The sequence below is a fragment of the Rhinoraja longicauda genome, chromosome 15 (genome assembly GCF_053455715.1).
Source record: "Rhinoraja longicauda isolate Sanriku21f chromosome 15, sRhiLon1.1, whole genome shotgun sequence".
NCBI lineage: Eukaryota > Metazoa > Chordata > Chondrichthyes > Rajiformes > Arhynchobatidae > Rhinoraja > Rhinoraja longicauda.
This window is the reverse complement of record NC_135967.1, coordinates 12345771-12365044: the sequence shown is the minus strand read 5'-3', so window position 1 is coordinate 12365044 and position 19274 is coordinate 12345771. Positions and strand designations below refer to the sequence as shown.

At 45.5% G+C, this 19274-nt stretch overlaps 1 protein-coding gene across 2 annotated transcripts in view; it reads left to right on the top strand.

Annotated features, from left to right (window-relative positions):
* Window positions 1-14189: 14189 nt before the first annotated feature.
* LOC144600527 (uncharacterized) overlaps window positions 14190-19274 on the top strand; it is a 70296-nt gene continuing 65211 nt past the window's right edge. For both annotated transcript variants that reach the window (XM_078412199.1, XM_078412198.1), the window contains exon 1: window positions 14190-14329. In XM_078412199.1, the coding sequence (XP_078268325.1) occupies window positions 14292-14329 (38 nt within the window). In that variant the 5' untranslated portion in view covers window positions 14190-14291. The remainder of the gene's footprint in view (window positions 14330-19274) is intronic.

Here is a 19274-nt window from a genome sequence, read left to right as displayed (position 1 = left end):
CAGAGGAGATTAGTTTAACTTGGCATTATGTTTAGCAGGGACATTGTGGGCCGATGCTGCACTGTTCTCTGTTCCATGTTCTATAATCTGATTAAATCACAGGCCATCTTGAAGGGCCTGATGGCTACTCCTGCTTATTTTAGAGTTTGGTTTAGAGATACCGCGTGGAAACTTCCCCTTCGGCCCATGCCGAGCATTGATCACCCATACACCAGTTCTACGTTTTACACCGAGGGACATTTGTTTACAGGGGCCAATTAACCTACAAACTTCCATGTTTGGGATGTAGGAGAAAACCGGAGCGCCAGGAGCAAACCCACGCAGTCACAGGGAAAACTTGCAAACTCCACACAGGCAGCACCCGAGGTCAGGGTCTGGCGCTGTGAGGTAACAGCTCTACCACTGCACCACCATGCCGCTCAAAGCTTCCGTATTTAATGAGAAACCAACAAAAATAGAAATTATACATTTTTAAAAGTGTCGTGCAATTTCTCACTCACTTTGCACAACACTCACATACAATGGCGAGAAACGCCCCGAAATAATGTAGCAAGCTCCAATGAATCAATAAATCAATGAGGGCAGCACAGTGGCGCAGCACTAGAGCTGCTGCCTTATAGCGCCAGAGGCCTGGGTCCGGTCCTGACTACAGGTGATGTCTGTATGGAGTTTGTACGTTCTCCCTGTGACTGCGTGGGTTTTCTCCGGTTGCTCCGGTTTCCTCCCACACTACAAAGACGTACAGGTTTATAGGTGAATTGGCTTCTGTAAAATTGTACATTGTGTGTAGGATAGTGCTAGTGTACAGGGATCGCTGGTTGATACGGACTCAGTGGGCCGAAGGGCCTGTTTCCATGTTGTATCTCTAAACTGAACTAAACTAAAGTCAATAAGCATGAATTTAAATGATGCTTAGTTATGGTGGAGAAACAAAACATGTTTCTGAAACCTTCTGCCTTGGCAATAATGTTGACACAAAGAGCTGCAGATGCTGGAAGCATGAACAAAACACAAAGTGCTGGAGGAACTCAGTGGGTTTGGCAGTAACTGTTGAGGGAATGGCTGAAGAAGTGTCCTGACCTAAAGTGTCGCCTGTCCACTTCCTCCCCAGATGCTGTGTGACCCGTTGTGTTGCTCGAGCAATTTGTGCCGAGTTTTGCTCATAAATAAAGTTACAGTTTATACCTGTGAAATAAGACACCACAACCTATGTTGGCTGGCACATTGGAGCAGCGGCAGATTTGCTGCCTTACAGCGCCAGAGACTCGGGTTCCATCCGGACTACGGGTGCTGTCTGCACGAAGTTTGCACGTTCTGCTTGTGACTGCGTGGGTTTTCTCCGGGTGCTCCAGTTTCCTCCCACACTCCAAAGACGTGCGGGTCTGTAAGTGAATTGGCTTTGGTAAAATTGTAAATTGTCCCTGGGGTGACGGAAAGTGTTTGTGCATGGGGTGATCGCGAGCCTGCGTGACCTCAGTTGGCCCAAGGGCATGTTTCCGCGATGTATCTCTAAAGTCTAATGTAAGGTCAAAAGTATGTTTGAGCCGCACAATAAATAAATTAAAATAGAGGGCACAGAAAAGTTTCCAGTTGGATTGTGATGATCAGGCCTTTACTAACAAGTCTCTTGAAAGATAAGTCCCTAAATATACATTTCTTATCCACAATAGTGATGTGACATTTGAGAAAAATAATTGTTAGTTCTTTCACTGACTTTAAGTGCTCACAATATTGCATGAAGTGAATTATTACTGGGCCAGTCCATTTTTGCATATCTTGTTATTCATTTGATATTGTTAGGGTGAAAGGTTGGAGGTGAAAGGTTAAAGCAAAGGTCAAAGTGAAGTTTCATGTTCTAAAGAGAAAGATTCTCTAGAGTCTCGTCTCACTCTGCTTTCTCGAGTAAGATTTATTGATTGTTCATTGGCATTTATTCTGCTGGTACCAATGGGTTGGTAATTCGTCCCAGTGCTATATAATTAACTAAGTTTACTTGCCAGGGGAAATTGGGATATGTGCTCAGTTTTGTAAAATGTCCTCCACAAAATACAAAATTAAAGTCAGTTATCCCGTACTGCCACTGTGTTATAAGTTGGCGTCCAATGACAACAAAATAAAGTTCACATACATAAGGCCAATTCTACAAAGGCCAACTCCATGTTTTATCTCTAATGCTGGAGGTTGAAGGGAGACCTGATGGAAGTATATAAAAATTGTGAGGCTTAGATACGATAGGCAGTCAGAACATTTTCCCCAGGGTAGAAATGTCAAAGACTGGAGGGCATTGCTTTAAGGTGAGAGGGGCAAAGTTTAAAGGAGATGTGCGGGACATGTATTTTTACACTGAGAGTGGTGAGTGTCTCGGAACTCGCTGCCGGGGGTGGGGGTGGAGGCTGATACAATAGTGGTGTTTAAGAGGCTTTTAGGTAGGCACATGGAGGTGCAGGGAATGGAGGGAAATGAATCACGCGCAGGCAGAGTAGATTAGTTGAACTTGGCATCATTGTGGGTCATAGGTCCTGTTCCTGTGCTGTACTGGTCTATGTTCTAATTCTTCAAGCCTCATCCTGATCCAAAGGAAAGGAACAGACAAAACTTTCATACCTTTCTTTTTGAAGTATCTGCCCAAATGCCTCTGAAACATAGTGATTGGATTGACACCACTGCTTACCCTGACAGGTCATTGCAGACATCAACCACTCTCAGTCTAAAAAACGTACCCCTCATGTCCCCTTTAAAACTCCTCCTCTCACCTTAAACCTTCTGTTTTTGATACTCCTACCATGGCAAAAAAGATGTTGACTCTCTACCCTATCTATGCTTCTCGTAATGTTATGCCATTTAATCAAAAGCCCTTCCATGGGCCTCCCTCGGTGGTGAACTCTACTCTTTGCACAAAGATAGCTTATCTCAATGGAAAACAAAACTGCAGGTTTTCAAGTTTTCCAGCACAATTTTGGACCCCACATCTGAGGAAGAATGTGCTGGAAATGGAGAGGGTCCAGAGGAAGTTTACGAGAATGATGCCAGGAATGATTGTGTTAGCATATGATGATGGTTTGATGGCTCTGCGCCTGTCCTCACTGTAGTTTAGAAAGATGAGGGGGACCTCATTGAAATGTACCGAATAGTGAAAGGCCTGGATAGAGTAGATGTGCGGGGATGTTTCCACTAGTGGGAGAGTCTAGGTCCAGAGGGCACAGCCTCAGAATAAAAGGATTTCCTTTGGAAAGGAGATGAGGAGGAATTTCTTGGGTCAGAGGGTGGTGAATCTGTGAAATTCATTGCCACAGACGGCTGTGGAGGCCAAGTCAATGGATATTTTTAAGGCAGAGATTTACAAACTCTTGATCAGTGAGGGTGTAAGGGGTTATGGGGAGAAGGCAGGAGAATGGGGTTGAGAGGGAAAGATAGATCACCCATAATTAAATGGCGAAGTAGACTTGATGGGGCGAATGGCCTAATTCTACTCCTATGATTTATGAACTTATGAATGATGGCCAGTATTATGAGTTTTGTTCTGTCAGCATCTAAAATTCATAGATTAATTCTGATTAATAACTTTGAAGAATTGGTAGCATTCATCTAAAGGGTAAAGATGTCCCAAGGATCAAATGTCACATATTCTCATGCAGAGTACACAGCCTGTCTGTCAGGAGGGAAGATTAGGTTTTAAGTTCAGGGGCCACATGGGTTAAATAGTGATCTTCCATTAAAGTTAATGGGCAGAATAGCTAAATTGGATACATACGCATCGAGCTATCAAAACTGCACGTTAAAAGTTAATGTTCCTTACATCTGCCCTGTACATTCATTTTAGATCGTCATAAAATATGTGAATTAAGTTGTAACAGCAAACAATGCAATTTAAAAATGTGATATTACCCTTTTGAAAATAGATTTGCTTCGGTAAAGTATCATGAACTTGATACCATCCAAAAGCCATCCTGCATTTTCAAGAAACAGGAAAACATTCATCTTCCTGCTGATAATTCCTCATGTTTACACATGGTTGATGGATGACTTCCTTTCATTAGTTTAATGAGTAGCTTCTCTGTGCATTTGCAACAGACCTTCCTATGAACTATGGAATATTAAAAACAGCTCAACAATCTAATAAGGGGGATATCCAAGTCAATTACAAGTAGAATCCTTAAAGTTAACACGATTAATATTTTATTATTAATTAAACAATTTGCATGTTTTATCTAGTTTCTACCTCATGTTATTTTCCAGAACTTCCAAAAAAATTATTCAAAGAAATATAGGAAAATCATTTGACATTTTAAACGTATTTTATCTTTGTTTAGTTTTAGTTTAGTTTAGAGATACAGCACCCCGAACAGGCTCTTCGGCCCACTGAGTCCACACTGACCAGTAATCCCCGCACACTAACACTATTCTACACACTAGGGACAATTTATAATTTTACCAAAGCCAATTAGCCTACAAACCTGTTCGTCTTTGGAGTGTCTAAATGTGTCCGCACAAAATGCTGGAGTAATTCAACAGGTCGGGCAGCATCTCTGGAGAACATGGATAAATGAAGTTTCGGGTTGAGACCCTTCTTCAGACTCAGCATCTATACGTTGATTAGTGTCATACTCAGTAGTGTTTGCAGCTATCCTTAAACCAAGCACCCTTGCCACGCATCTGGCCCCTTGGGGTGATATCCCTTGCGTTGTTTGAGGGGTGTCTCCACCGTACTCTCCCTCTCAATGTCCAGCAGCGGAAGGACCCTAGACTGTGGTCCTCCCCCACAGAGCCTTGGCGTTGGCTGCACCGAGCTTCAGTGCGTCCCTCAGCACGTAGTCCTGCAGTCTGGAGCGGGCCAGTTGGCAACGTTCCCTGATGGACATCGCGCTCTGCTGGGAGACCAACAAGTTTCGAGCAGACCAAAGAGCTTCTTTCACCGAGTTGATGATCTTCCAGCAGCACTTGATGTCCATTTCCAAATGTGTCCCTGGGAACAGCCCGTAAATCAGAGAGTCCTCGCTTATGCAGCAGTTCCTGATGAACCATGACCAGGACCCTTGCAACCTTGTCCAAACCCTCTTTGCAAACCCACACTCTGCGAAGAGGTGGGCAACCGTCTCCTGTCCGTATCAGCCATCTTAAGGACAGCCTGCATCGGTAGTAAGATTCTGACGGTGCAGGAAGGATCTGACTGGGAGGGTCCCCCTCACTGTCAGCCAAGCCAGGTCTTGGTGCTTGTTGGTGACATCTAGCGATGAGGCACTTTACCAGACAAACTGGGTAGTCTGCTCTGGGAGCCACGCCACAGGATCCATCGAGTCCTTGTCCTGCAGTGTCTGCAGGATGTTCCGTGCTGACCACTGCCTGATGGACTTGTGGTCAAAGGTGTTGGTCTGGAAGAACCTTTCCACACAGGACAGGTGATGTGACAATGTCTAGCTGACTGGCACATTAACATAGATACATAGAAAATAGAGGAGGCCATTTGGCCCTTTGAGCTAGCACCGCCATTCATTGTGGTCATGGCTGATCAACCACAATTAAGTAACCTGTGCCTGCCTTCTCCCCATATCCCTCGATTCCCCTAGCCTCTAGAGCTCTATCTAACTTTATTTTAAATTCATCCAGTGAATTGGCCTCCACTGCCTTCTGTGACAGAGAATTCCACAAATTCACAATTCTCTGGGTGAAAAAGTTTTTTCTCACCTCAGTTTTAAATGACCTCCCCTTTATTCTTAGACTGTGGTCCCTGGTTCTGGACTCCCCCAACATTGGGAACATTTTTCCTGCATCTAGCTTGTCCAGTCCTTTCATTATTTTATACGTCTCCATAAGATCCCCTCTCATCCATCTAAACTCCAGTGAATACAAGCCCAGTCTTTCCAATCTTTCCTCATATGACAGTCCCGCCATCCCGGGGATTAATCTGGTGAACCTACGCTGCACAGCCTCAATAGCAAAGACGCCCTTCTTCAAATTTGAAGATCAAAACTGCACACAATACTCCCGATGTGGTCTCACCAGGGCCCTGTACAAGTACAGAAGGACCTCTTTAATCCGAGACTCAAATCCTCTCGTTATGAACTCCTATTCTCAAATCCTCTCGTTATGAATTGGCTGCCACATTGCGTGGCATTGGTGCCAGGCTCATCCCTTGCAACACCGGGGACAGGTAGAACCTCAGCAGGTAATGACACTTGGTGCCCACGTAGTGGCTCTACACACACAGCCTGATGCAGCCGAATACGAAAGTGGCCATCAGGATGAGGTGACTGGCTCAGTGAGAAGGGTGTTCCTGCTTTGGACTGGGATTACAAAACCAGAAGGAAAAAAACTATTTCATCCTGTGTTATCTCTTCAATCACCCAGGGAGAAGGTGATTGATATCGTCAGGGTTGATTTACCAGATGATCTAACTCACTAAAGGACAATAGACAGCCATTCATAAGCAATTCCATTGTAAATCAGCAGATAACGAGCTGCTAGATATAATTAACCTGGACTATCACTTCCTCAACACGCTGCATAAGCAAATTGTCACCACTAACTGTCCACCAACAATGTAAATGTGGTTGAAATTAGTGTACTCTCAATCAGCAGAAGTCAGTAATGTAATTAACACTCCCCAACAGTGTATTACCATCGACCAGAGAGTAGACAGTGGGGCAGCTGAAAGAGTTGCTGCCTCACAGTGCCACACCACTGGTTTTGATCCTGACCATGGATGCTGACTGTGTGGAGTTTGCACTTTCTCCCCGTGACTGCTTGTGTTTCCTCTGGGTGCTCCGATTTCCTCCCACATCCCAAAGACATGCGGGTTTGTAGGTTAATTGGCCCTCGGTAGTTTAGTTTTAGTTTAGTTTTTTAGTTTAGTTTAGTTTAGGGATACAGTCCCTTCGGCCCACTGAGTCCGCACCGACCAGCAATCCCCGCACATTAACACTATCCTACACACACTAGGGACATTTTTTTTACACTTATGCAAAGTCAATTAGCCGACAAACCTGTACGTCTGGAGTGCGGGAGGAAACCGAAGATCTCGGAGAAAACCCACGTGGGAGAAGGTACTAACTCTGTACGGACAGCACCTGTAACCGGGTCTCTGGCGTTGCAAGCGCTGTAGGGAAGCAACTCTACCGCTGCACCACCATTTAGTTTAGTTTAATTTAGTTTATTGTCACAGTGAAAAGCTTTTTGTTGCATGCTATCCAGTTAGTGGAAAGACATGCAGGATTGTAGGTTGTGGCTGTTGTACATTGCCCCGAGTGCATAAGGAGTGGATGAGAAAGTGGGATAACATAAAACTAGTGTGAACGGGTAAACAATGGTCAGCATGGATTTGTTTCCATGCTGTATCTCTAAACTAAACTAAAAAAAATTTTTTTTTAAAGCCTGTAGAGGGGTCCTGACCTGAAACGTCTCCTATCCATTTTCTCCAGAGAGTTTCTCCAGCTTTTTGTATCTATATTTTTTGTTAAAAGCAACTACTGGAAAATCAAATGCAGCTTTGAAAATCCTGAATCCCACCATAAGAGTTGATTTAAACCATTTTGCAACAAAAGTACTTTGTATGGACTGAAATACTCTGGCACACCTCAATATATATATTTTTTAATTTTCTGTTCAGGAAGTGGCAGAATATGTACTGGGGAAATGCAGGAATGAACCAACATTCCATCCATCCCACCAAAATGACAAGCCGTCATTATTGGAAGATAGAACTGCTTCCAAGGAATACTGGAGCAAGGATCTGCCAGAGTCTGTGAGGGGCATAGTAGAGAGTTATGCGAGATACAAGGAACTGCAGGTGCTGGAATCTTGAGCGAAACACAATGTGCTGGAGGAACTCGGTGGTTCAGGCAGCATTGTTGGAGGGAATGAATAGCGACATTTAGGGTTGGGGCCTATCTTCAGACTGATTCCGTCAGAAGAGTTAAACCCCTGTACCACTTAGGCGATTTTTTAGGCGACTACAGGCGACTAGGCTGTATGGTCGTGAGTCGTCTCCAAAGGGTCATGGCATTTTTCTGGTCGCCGCTGGATTTTGAAAGGTTTAAAAATTTTCAGCGACTGTTGGTTTGACGCCAATGATCGTAGCTTGACATCTCCTGGCGTAGGCGCTGTCACCAGGTTGTCGCCAGGTGACGTAGGTTGTCGCCGGTGCTGACTTCTTTGAATTCCATTGGCGACTACCTACGTCAACCGGCGACAGGTACCGGCGTCAAAACCGGAGGCCAAAATGACATGAATTGTCTTCAGTTGTCGCCGACACGGTCGTACCTTGTAGTAGCTTGTCGCGGGTAGACGTAGGTTGACTTTGGTTGTCGTAGGTTGTCACCTGTGTGATCGTAGGTTGTCATAGGCGCGGTCGTAGGTGAACGTCCTAAGTCGCGATGTTTGGTTCGCCGGTTGTCGGTAGCTTGCCGTAGCTTGATGTCGCCTAGGTGGTAGGTTGTTGGTGCTTGTCGTAGACATTGTCGTAGGGGCGGTCCAGTCGTCAGTTTTTCGGCGACCTGCTACAACTTTGACAGTCGCCGGCAGTCGCCTAAAAAAACGCCTAAGTGGGACAGGCCCCTTATTGGATGGTTACAGGGACGAAGGATTTCAGCAGTGAAGTTAGACTAGAGAGACCTAGTTTGTTCTGAAGTGCTGAGAGGAGATTTCAATGGTTCCATTATGTTTTATTTGTTACATGTGCAACTGCACAGTGAAATTCTTCTTGCATATTTACACATGTGGGCGCCACCATGTTTTGGCACCACTTCCAAAGTCCAAAGTCCGGTCCACCTGTACGCTCGGTCTACTGGTGCAGTTTCTGATCCAGGTAAGCCCCAGCCTCCTGCAGCGCCTTCCTCCATCACCTTCGACCGGATCGGCCCGCGATCCGATGTCCCTCTTCTCTCCTCACCCGAGGGAGTTAGATGTGGCCCTTGTGGCTAAAGGGATCAGGGGGTATGGAGAGAAGGCAGGTACAGGTTACTGAGCTGGATGATCAGCCATGATCATATTGAATGGCGGTGCGTACAGGCTCGAAGGGCCGAATGGCCTACTCCTGCACCTATTTTCTATGTTTCTATGACCATCTTTGTGTCCCGGGGGCACCTCCTGCTGCGGACTTTGAAGGCGCTGGTGGCATTACCCTGGTTCACCCTCCTACTGGCCCTTGCTTCTCATGTCCAGCGGCTCCCTCCCCGCTCCACGGACCGCCGAGCCTTCGGGACCTCCGGCGGGAGGTATGGAGGATCATGACGGATTTAGACAGAACACAAAACAGAAAGTGTTGGAGTAACTCAGCGGATCAGTCAGCATCTCTGGAGGACATGTATAGGAAACGTTTTGGGTTGATTCAGACTGATTGAAATAGGGGGAGAAAGCTGGGGCGAGTCACATCGCCCTTACAGGTGAGGCAAAGATTCGTCTATATCTCCTCCAACATTGCCAGCTGCATTCATTGCTCCTGAAGAGGCCTCCTCTACATTGGTGAAACCAAGCATGAAGGTGTTGACTTCTTTGCAGAGCATGTGCGATCTGTACACAATGACCGTCCTAAGAAGGGTAGGGGGGTAGTACTTGGTTGGAGAATTTAATGTTGACAAAAAAAAAGACCCCTACCCCTTCCCTCTTTCCTGAGCCCCCACTTCTCTCACCCAGCTTTCTCTCCAACGATTTCAATCAGTCTGAAGAAAGGTCCCAACCCAAAACGTCGCCTGTCCATTCCTTCCGCAGATGCTGCCTGACCTGCTGAGTTCCTCAAGCACGTGTTTTGCTCAAAATTCTTTACATCTCCAATACAATAATTGCCGAATCATTTTACAGTATCCTTGTGGCCACTATGTACAGCAACCTCACCAAAGACACTGTATCCTTCCTGAGATGCACAGTGTTCTTGTAGATATTGGTTTAAATTTATGATGTTAGTTGGGTCATTCCGTAAAGACAGTATCTTTAGTCCAAACCTCTTCCTTTCTGGGTTAACTCAGTTATTCATTATTCATTATTAGTACAGATGGCCTTTCCATCCCTCACGGAAACATGATCCTAATCATTTTTAGATCAGATGTGTCTGAGTCATAGTCCGCTGTTCCATCTGACAGGTTGAAAGCATTATGTTGAAAGGATTATTTTTCAGCTTTTGCAATGATTTCCTCACTGGCTTCCAGCTGCCACAATGTGAATATTTAAAGTTTTTGGCCTTATCTTACCTCACAACTAAACCTGTTTACCTGTCACTCCTGTGTTCAATCCCTTGGGTCTTGGTGGGACAAGAGTTTAAATGTTTTACACAAAGTGCTGGAGTAACTCAGTGGGTCAGGCAGCCTATCTGGAGGACATGACAGGTGACATTATGGATCAGGAACCATCTTTGGACTGACCTGAAACGTTGTCAATCTATGCCCTCCAAACATGCTGCCTAACTCGCCAAGTTACTCCAGCACTTTGCGCTCTGTACAAGATTCCACCATCTGCAGTTCCTTGTGTCTACACATGTCTTTATGTTTGACCACTTGCTCCGAGTTTCATTCCCTCTGTAACTTCCTTCACCACTACAACATTTCTGAAAATTCTGGCACACTCTCCCTTTCATCACATAACCTCACAGCACCGGAGACCCGGTATCGATCCTGACCTCAGGTGTTGTCTGTGCGGAGTTTCCATCTTCTCCCTGTGTGGGTTTCCTCCAAGTGCTCCAGTTTCCTCCCATATCCCAAAGACGTGCTGGTTTACAGGTTAAACGGCCTCTGTAGAATTGCCCCAAGTGTGTGGGAAGCGGATGAGAAAGTGGGATAACAGAACTAATGTGAATGGGTGATCGATGGCCAGCGTGGACTCTGTGGGGCGAAGGATTGGTTTCCAAGCTGAATCTGTAAAATAAACTCAACTAAATTAAGCTAAATTAAAACTTTCTGTGAAGTGCAATGCGAAAAAATCATAGCTGTACAGCAGAGTATTGGGTCATTTAGCTCATTGTGACCATAAAGACCATTGCCCTTATCCATAGTCATAGAGTCATACAGGCCAACTTGTCCAAGCCGACCAAAATGCCCCATCTAAGCTAGTCCCATTTTTCAGTTTGTTCCATATCCCCCTCAACCTTTCCTATCCATGTACCTGTCCAGATGACTTTCAAATGTTGTTATGGTATCTCCCTTTGGCAGCTTGTTCCATGTATCCACCACTTTCTGTGTGAAAAAGCTGCCCCTCGGGTTCTTATTAAGTCTTTCCCCTCTCATCATAAACCTGTGCCCTCTCGTTCTTGCTTAACCTCCTCTGGGGAAAAAGACTGAGTTCATTTACCAGTATTTGATCTGTGGCCTATGCTTTGGTGTTTTCTTCTACGCCAAGGGATAATCCCGTATGTTAAAGAAGTTATAGAAATGCTGGCTGTTATTGTTGTAATGCATGAGTTTGGATATATTGGGATGGAATCAGCGGTCACTGGGTCCTTGCCTGTACTCCCTGCTAACATGGAAAAAGATGTATGCAATGCTATTTTCCCAATTAGACCCCATATCTGAGGGAGGATGTGCTGGCATTGGAGAGGGTCGAGAGAAGGCTTACAAGAATGATACTGGGATGACTGAGTTAATGTATGAGGAGTGTTTGATAGCTCTGGGCCTGTACTCACTGAGGTTTAGAAGGATGAGGGGGGGATCTCATTGAAACTTACTGAAAAGTGAAAGGCCTGGATAGAATGAATGGTGGAGAGGGTGTTTCTACTAGTGGAAGAGTCTCGAACCAGAGGGCACAACCTCAGAATAGTAGAATGAAGACGAGGAGTAATCTCAGTAGCCAGATGGTGGTGAACCTGTGAAATCTATTCCCTCAGACGTCGGTGGAGGCCAAGTCATTGGGTATTTTTAAACTGGCAATTGATAGCTTCTGGATTAATGAGAGTGCCAAAGGTTACGGGGAGAAGGCAGGAAAATGGGGTTGAGAGGGAAAAATAGATCACCCATGATCAAAGATACTAGAGGAGCAAGATGAACCACTCTGTCGAAATCGCCTATACTGAAGTGTAGTACGCAAAGGAGAGTAATGTCCGCCATTTTAGTAAGCAAAACCCGCCGTTCGCTGTGCCTCTAGCAGTGTAATCAGCGTTTTGGGGGAATAGTATGTGTGATGATGCCATAAAAATGCAGAATATATCTCATCTATCAATTCACAGATTTTTGTTATTTTTCTTTTTAAATGTTTCTGCCTACTAAAATGGCGCCATGACATACTACGGTTTTTAGGGTTGAGTGGTCTATCTTGCTCTGCTCTATTATCTTTGGCCATGATTGAATGATGGTGCGAACTCAATGGGCTGAATGGCCTACATCTACTTCTATGTCTTATGATCTTATGAATTCTCAATGGCCTTCTTGGTATATGAAATTCAGGTCCAAAATCGCAAGACCTGAATGCGATTCAGGTCCATAATGCCTCATGTGATGAAATGCATTCACCTGGGGAAGAACTAGTGTGTAGGAAAGAACTGCAGATGCTGGTTTAAATCGAAGGTAGACACAAAATGCTGGAGTAACTCAGTGAAACAGGGAGCTTCTCTGGAGAGAAGGAATGGGTGACGTTTCGGGTCGAGACCCTTCTTCAGTCTGAAGAAGGAACTAGCCCTGTTTGCAAAAATCTGACAGCATATGATAATTTTTAAACCACACCCCAGGTATTATCAACTATCAAGTATCTCATACATTTTGAATGCTTCTGACTGTAAAACAATTAAAAATCGATTAAGTAATCACAAGATTAGTTTGACGGTCATCATTTTGGGCACAGACATTGTGGACTGAGAGCCTGTTCCTGTGCTGTGCAGTTCTAAGTTCTATGTTCTGTTGTGCATTGATTAATAATCAAGAGGCAATAGATTTAAGTTATTTGGCAAACGATTAAGGGTGGCGATGGAGAGAACATCATTCACTCAAGGAGTTACCATGGTGTGGACCATTGGCATAAATGGTGGTGGGAGCTGATTGTCTGAATTATTTTTATTTTGTAAAAATGAACAGGACTTAAAGGGTAAAGAGGTTAAATAAAGCATAGAACAGTAGAGCAGAACAACAGGCCCTTCAGCCCACATTGTCTGTGCTGAACATGATGCCAAGACTGACCCTTATCTACCTGCATATAATCCATATCCTTCAAGGCCACCAGCACAATCAAGGACGAGTCTCACCCTCCTTCTCCCCTCTCCCATCAGGTGTAGAAGTGTGAAAACGCACACCTCCAGATTCAGGGACAGTTTCTTCCCAACTGTTATCAGACAACTGAACCATCCTCCTACCACCAACTAGAGACATCATTGGAGACCCTCGGACTATCATTGATTGGACTTTACTGGACTTTATCCTGCACTAAATGCTATTCCCTTTATCTTGTGAACAGCTTGATTGTAATCATGTTTCCGCTGACTGGATAGCACGCAACAAAAAAGCTTTTCACACACACACGTGACAATAAACTAAAGTAAACCAAATTTCCATTCATGTCCATGTGCCTATGCTAAAGCTTCTTAAACATTACTATTGTATTGGCCTCCACCACCACCCCCAGCAGTGCATTCTAGACAGCCACCACCCTCTGTGTAAAAAAAACTTGCCCTTTCACCTTAAAACCAAGACATTTCCATCCTGGGGATAAGGTTCTGACTATCTACCCTGTCTATGCCTCTCATAATTTTATATACCACTATCAACTCTCCCCTCAATCTCTGGCGTCCCAGAGAAAGTTGCAGTTTAAAGCGAGACAGAAAGTAATCTGAAGAACTAGCACAGGTACTAAACAAGAATTTGAATCAAAATAATCCCCACACAATATGGTTAACAGAACATAACCTGGAAATATGGAATGCAATTAAAGTAACGTTGTCTGCAATGTTTTACAATTGGAATTAAGCCAGGGTTGAGGTTTAAAACCAGTGACATGGGGCCGCTGAGATACAGCAAACATTTCTACAGACCCATGCTTGCCAAAAACACATCATTTCCTCAAGGCAATTTCTAGTAAGTGAGGGAAGTCATTGACCGTGTCGATAAGAACAATGTCAAGCAACATGTCTGGCCTCTTAGATATCACGGACATGGGGAGGAGGCTTAGGAGGAGGGGGGGGGAGGAGGTTGGGTAGTGTGCAGAATATTTTGGAGGCGAAGGGGCCGCCTATTCTTGTCATTCTTGCGAGTGAACAGTGCCTGGAATACTGTCTGTTTACCAGACACGTCGTGGACTCTGTGTGTGTGTGTGTGTGTGTGGCCAGTTTACTCAACAGAAAACCACTGGAGAGAATGAAGGCGGCTGGAATAAACTCTCACTGAACAGCGATGTCGAGGTTGTATTGCTGTCTCCGAGGCAGTCCGGGGTAAGAAAGAAGCTGTTTGTTTATTTGAAAGAAAGTGAAAAATGCAATGGTTTATTGAGCCTGGGGCAGGAGACTTCTTGCAAATCCCGCCTGGGTCTCTCTCACACACACACACACACACACACACACTGCCAGTAAGCAAGCAGGAACAGAATAAGAGGGAGAGGACTTTTATATTGCACGGGGGCTTTCTATGAGCAGCGAATTCTTATTGGAAAGAGATACTCCAGGTTAAAATACAGGGACATTTTGTTTTGAGCGGGGTGGGAGTGTTTACTTTGGGATGAGGTTAGTGAAATGAGCGATTTATTTTCATCAGATCAAGGTTCAAACGTTGAAGTTTGCTCTGCACTTTATTTTGGCTCTGGTTCACTTTAAGGGAATGAAAACAAGCGGCGTTACTTTTCAACTTGCAACCGTGATATTCAGACTGTGTGTCCGGCTCGCTGAGACTGCTTATCACCTACTACCAATGGGTCTCACACTGTCTGAAGTTTAAAAAAAAAAGTAGCCCATTCTGGACCCAGACTTCTATGTATGAAATCTATCAGTCTCAACACAATGTGTTCCTTGACATTTCAGTGAAACCAAGAGCAAACCCCTGTACAGAAGCGAATTCTTTTTTTTTACCAGAAGGTGTCAGGGGTGATGGAGAGAAGGCAGGAGAATGGGGTTGAGAGGGAAAGATAGGTCACCCATTATTAAATGACGGAGTAGACTTGATGGGCCGAATGGTCCAAATGCTGCTCTTAGCACTTATGAATTTGTGATGGTTCACAATGAAGTTTGGCCCTGCACTTTTGATGGGAGAAGTAGTATCATTTTTAGCGTCAAAGCCAGCGGAGTGACCATAACAGATTCCACAAAGATGGAATATTGCCCCCGTGAATCCCGAACATTTAAGGTAGACTACTGGTTAGATGCTGGAGTAACTAACTGGGCGGGACAGGCAACATCTCTGGAGAGAAGAGATGCTGCCTGTCTTGCTGAGTGACTACAGCATTTTATATCTATCTTGGGTGTAAACCTGCATCTGCAGTTCCTTCCTACACTTTCCGAACTTGTAGCATGCTTTAATATCGACCAGGAGGATTTTACATCGAAAACTCTTGTGCTCTGTAGTTATTGATGAACTGGGGCAATCAACTAAAGTTCCCTTGCACGGGAAGCGATGACTTTACAGACACGGTCACTGTTAACTCCGGCATTCCGAGGGGGGAGAAAGTACAACATTTTGGTTTAGGTATTGTGGTAGACTGTGTGTGGTTTGTGAAAGAGCTAAACGGGTCAATGGCCGACAGGGTAGAGAGGGAGAGAGAGAGAGAGAGATAGAGAGAGAGTATTGTTTGGCTGGGGTTGGGGGGAGGGATGAATGAGTGATATCCAGATGACAACCAGCTGACATCGCCAATAGGTCACAGTTGAAACTCAATCATCTTCTCTCTTCCATCCTCACTCTTTCATGAAAGTCTTTTTAGTCTCCCATTGAGTCAGAGAGCTGTACAGAACGGAAACAGGCCATTTGGACCGCTTGTATTGCAGAGAATTTTGAACGCAACACAGACCATCACACACACACCAACCTCCCTACCATTGACCACATTTACACCTCACGCTGCCTCGGCAAGGCCACCAGCATAATCAAGGACGAGTCTCACCCGGTCACTCCCTCTTCTCCCCTTTCCCATCGGCCAAAAGTTATAGAAGTGTGAAAACACACACCTCCAGATTCAGGGACAGTTTCTTCCTGGCTGTTATCAGGAAAACAGAACCATCCTACCAACAACTATAGAGCGATCCTGAGCTACTATCCACCTCTTTGGAGACCCTCGGACTATCTTTAATCAGACTTTACTTGACTTTATCTTGCACTAAACATTATTCACACTATTCCCTTTATCATGTATTTGTGCACTGTGGTGGCTCGAATGTAATCATGTAATGTCTTTCCATTGACCGGTTAGCACGCATCAATAGCTTTGCACTGTACATGTGACAATAAACTAAACTCCAATCTTGTCCATGCCGACCATGTTGGCATATTGGGCCATTTATGGACACAAAGTGCTGGAGAAACTTAGTGGGTCAGCCAGCATCTCTTGAGTAAACAAATGGGTGACATTTCAGGTCAGGACCATTCTTCAGACATTTACCTGCATTTGGCCCAATGCCCTTTAAACCCTTTCTATCTATATACCTGTCCAAATGTTTCAGTTTAAAGATACAGCATGGGAATGGGATCTATGGCCGACTGAGTCCATGTCGACCAGCGATCACCCGTACACGAGTTCTATCCTACATTCAGAAATGAGAGAGAGGGTAGGGGGTATTGCTTGAAATTGAAGAGTTCATTGTTGGACTATAAGCAACCCAAGTGGACTACTCTTCCTCTCCTCCAGTTTGCATGGAAATTCTGTTTAATTCAGTTTATTTCTGTTTCCTCTTTCACAGATGCTGCCTGACTTGCTGAGTACCTCCATCGTTTTCTGTTTTTATTTCATAGGGTTTTTTGCATTTCAACAAAATTTGAAGCTTATTCGAAACACGCAGTTCAGATGAACTACACTTAATTATTACATTTGGAGTAACTTGACGGACATCCTATGAAAGCTATCATTCCACAGAGCCTATTTATTCACAAAATGCTGGAGTAACGCAGCAGGTCAGGCAGCATCTCAGGAGAGAAGGAATGGGTGACGTTTCGGGTCAAGACCCTTCTTCAGACTGATGTCAGGGTGGTGGGACAAAGGAAAGATATAGGTGGAGACAGGAAGATAGAGGAAGAACTGGGAAGGGGAGGGGAAGAGAGGGACAGAGGAACTATCTAAAGTTGAAGAAGTCAATGTTCATACCGCTGGGCTGCAAGCTGCCTAAGCGAAATATGAGGTGCTGTTCCTCCAATTTCCGGTGGGCCTCACTCTGGCACTGGAGGTGGCCCATGACAGAAAGGTCAGACTGGGAGTGGGAGGGGGAGTTGAAATGCTCAGCCACCAGGAGATCAGGTTGGTTAAGGCAGACTGAGCGAAGGTGTTGAGCGAAACAATCGCCGAGCCTGCGTTTGGTTTCGCCGATGGAAAGAAGTTGACATCTAGAGCAGCGGAATCAATAGATGAGGTTGGAGGTGGTGCAGGTGAACCTCTGTCTCACCTGGAAAGACTGTTTGGGTCCTTGGATGGAGTTGAGGGGGGAGGTAAAGGGACAGGTGTTGCATCTCCTGCGGTTGCAGGGGAAAGTGCCCGGGGATGGGGTGGTTTGGGTAGGAAGGGACGAGTGGACCAGGGAGTTACGGAGTGAACGGTCTCTACGGAATGCAGAAAGGGGAGGGGATGGGGAGATGTGGCCAGTGGTGGGGTCCCGTTGGAGGTGATTTGTTGGATACGCTGGCTGATGGGGTGGAAGGTGAGAACGAGGGGGATTCTGTCCTTGTTTCGAATGGGGGGGAGGGGGAGCAAGAGCGGAGCTGCGGGATATAGAAGAGGCCTTAATGAGAGCCTCATCTATAATGGAAGAGGGGAAGCCCCGTTTCCTGAAGAATGAGGACATCTCTGATGCCCTAGTGTGAAACACCTCATCCCGGGCGCAGATGCGGCGTAGACGGAGGAATTGGGAGTAGGGGATAGACTTTTTGCAGGAGACAGGGTGGGAAGAAGTGTAGTCCAGATACCTGTGTGAGTCAGTGGGTTTATAGTAGATGTCAGTCACTAGTCTGTCTCCTGTGATGGAGATGGTGAGGTCCAGAAACGGTAGGGAGATGTTGGAGATAGTCTAAATATATTTAAGAGCAGGATGGAAATTGGTAGTGAAGTGTATGAAGTCAGTGAGTTCTGCATGGGTACAAGAGGTAGCACCAATGCAGTCGTCGATGTAGCGGAGGTAGAGTTCGGGGATGGGGCCGGTGTACGTCCGGAACAGGGATTGTTCGACGTACCCGACAAAGAGGCAGGCGTAGCTAGGGCCCATATGAGTGCCCATAGCTACGCCTCTGGTTTGGAGGAAGTGGGAGGAGTCAAAGGAGAAGTTGTTAAGGGTAAGAACCACCTCTGTTAGGCGGAGGAGAGTGTTAGCCGATGGGGATTGGCTGGTTCTACGGTCGAGAAATAAACAGAGGGCTTCAAGACCATCCTTGTGGGGGATGGAAGTGTAGAGTGACTGGACATCCATGGTAAAGATGAGGGAGTGGGGGCCTGGAAACTGGAATCTATTCCACAGAAGTTCCAATCTGGAACCCTATTCCACAGAGCTCCTTATTTTACTCCAGTGTGGTTTGTAGTGAGATCAACAATCCAGCCAATCCTTTACTGAAGAAAGGAATGTAGAAACAAGGAAGTGCTGGTTTACACAAATGTACACAAAGTGCTGGAGTAACTCAGCAGGTAGCATCTCTGTAGAACATGGATAGGTGATGTTTCAGGTCAGGACCCTTCTTCAGATTGAAAAGACTTCTCCAGAGGTGCTGCCTGACCCATTGAGTTACTCGAGCACTTTATGTCTCATTTTTTACCCAAAGAGTTAACAGAGTAAAAATCTGTAAATTGATAACAGTATAACAGTATAACAGAGCTTTATTTGTCATTCGGTACCGAAGTACCGAACGAAACTACATAGCAGTCATAGAAAAAAAGAACACAAGACACACAACCCCAACACAAACGTCCATCACAGTGACTCCAAACACCCCCTCACTGTGATGGAGGCAACAAAACTTCCACTCTCTTCCCCACGCCCACGGACAGACAGCTCGTCCCCGACCGACCCGCACAGTCCCCGCAAGGGGATGGAAGTCCCCGCGGCCGAATAGCACCGGGCGCTGAAACGTCTCGCGGCCGAGCCGGGCAATGAAAGGCCCCGCGACCAAGCCTTGCGCAGCTAAGTCCCGTGGCCGAGCCGCACCGGGCACTGTTAAGTTCAGCGGCCAAGCCGCACCAGCGATGTAAAGTCCCGCGGC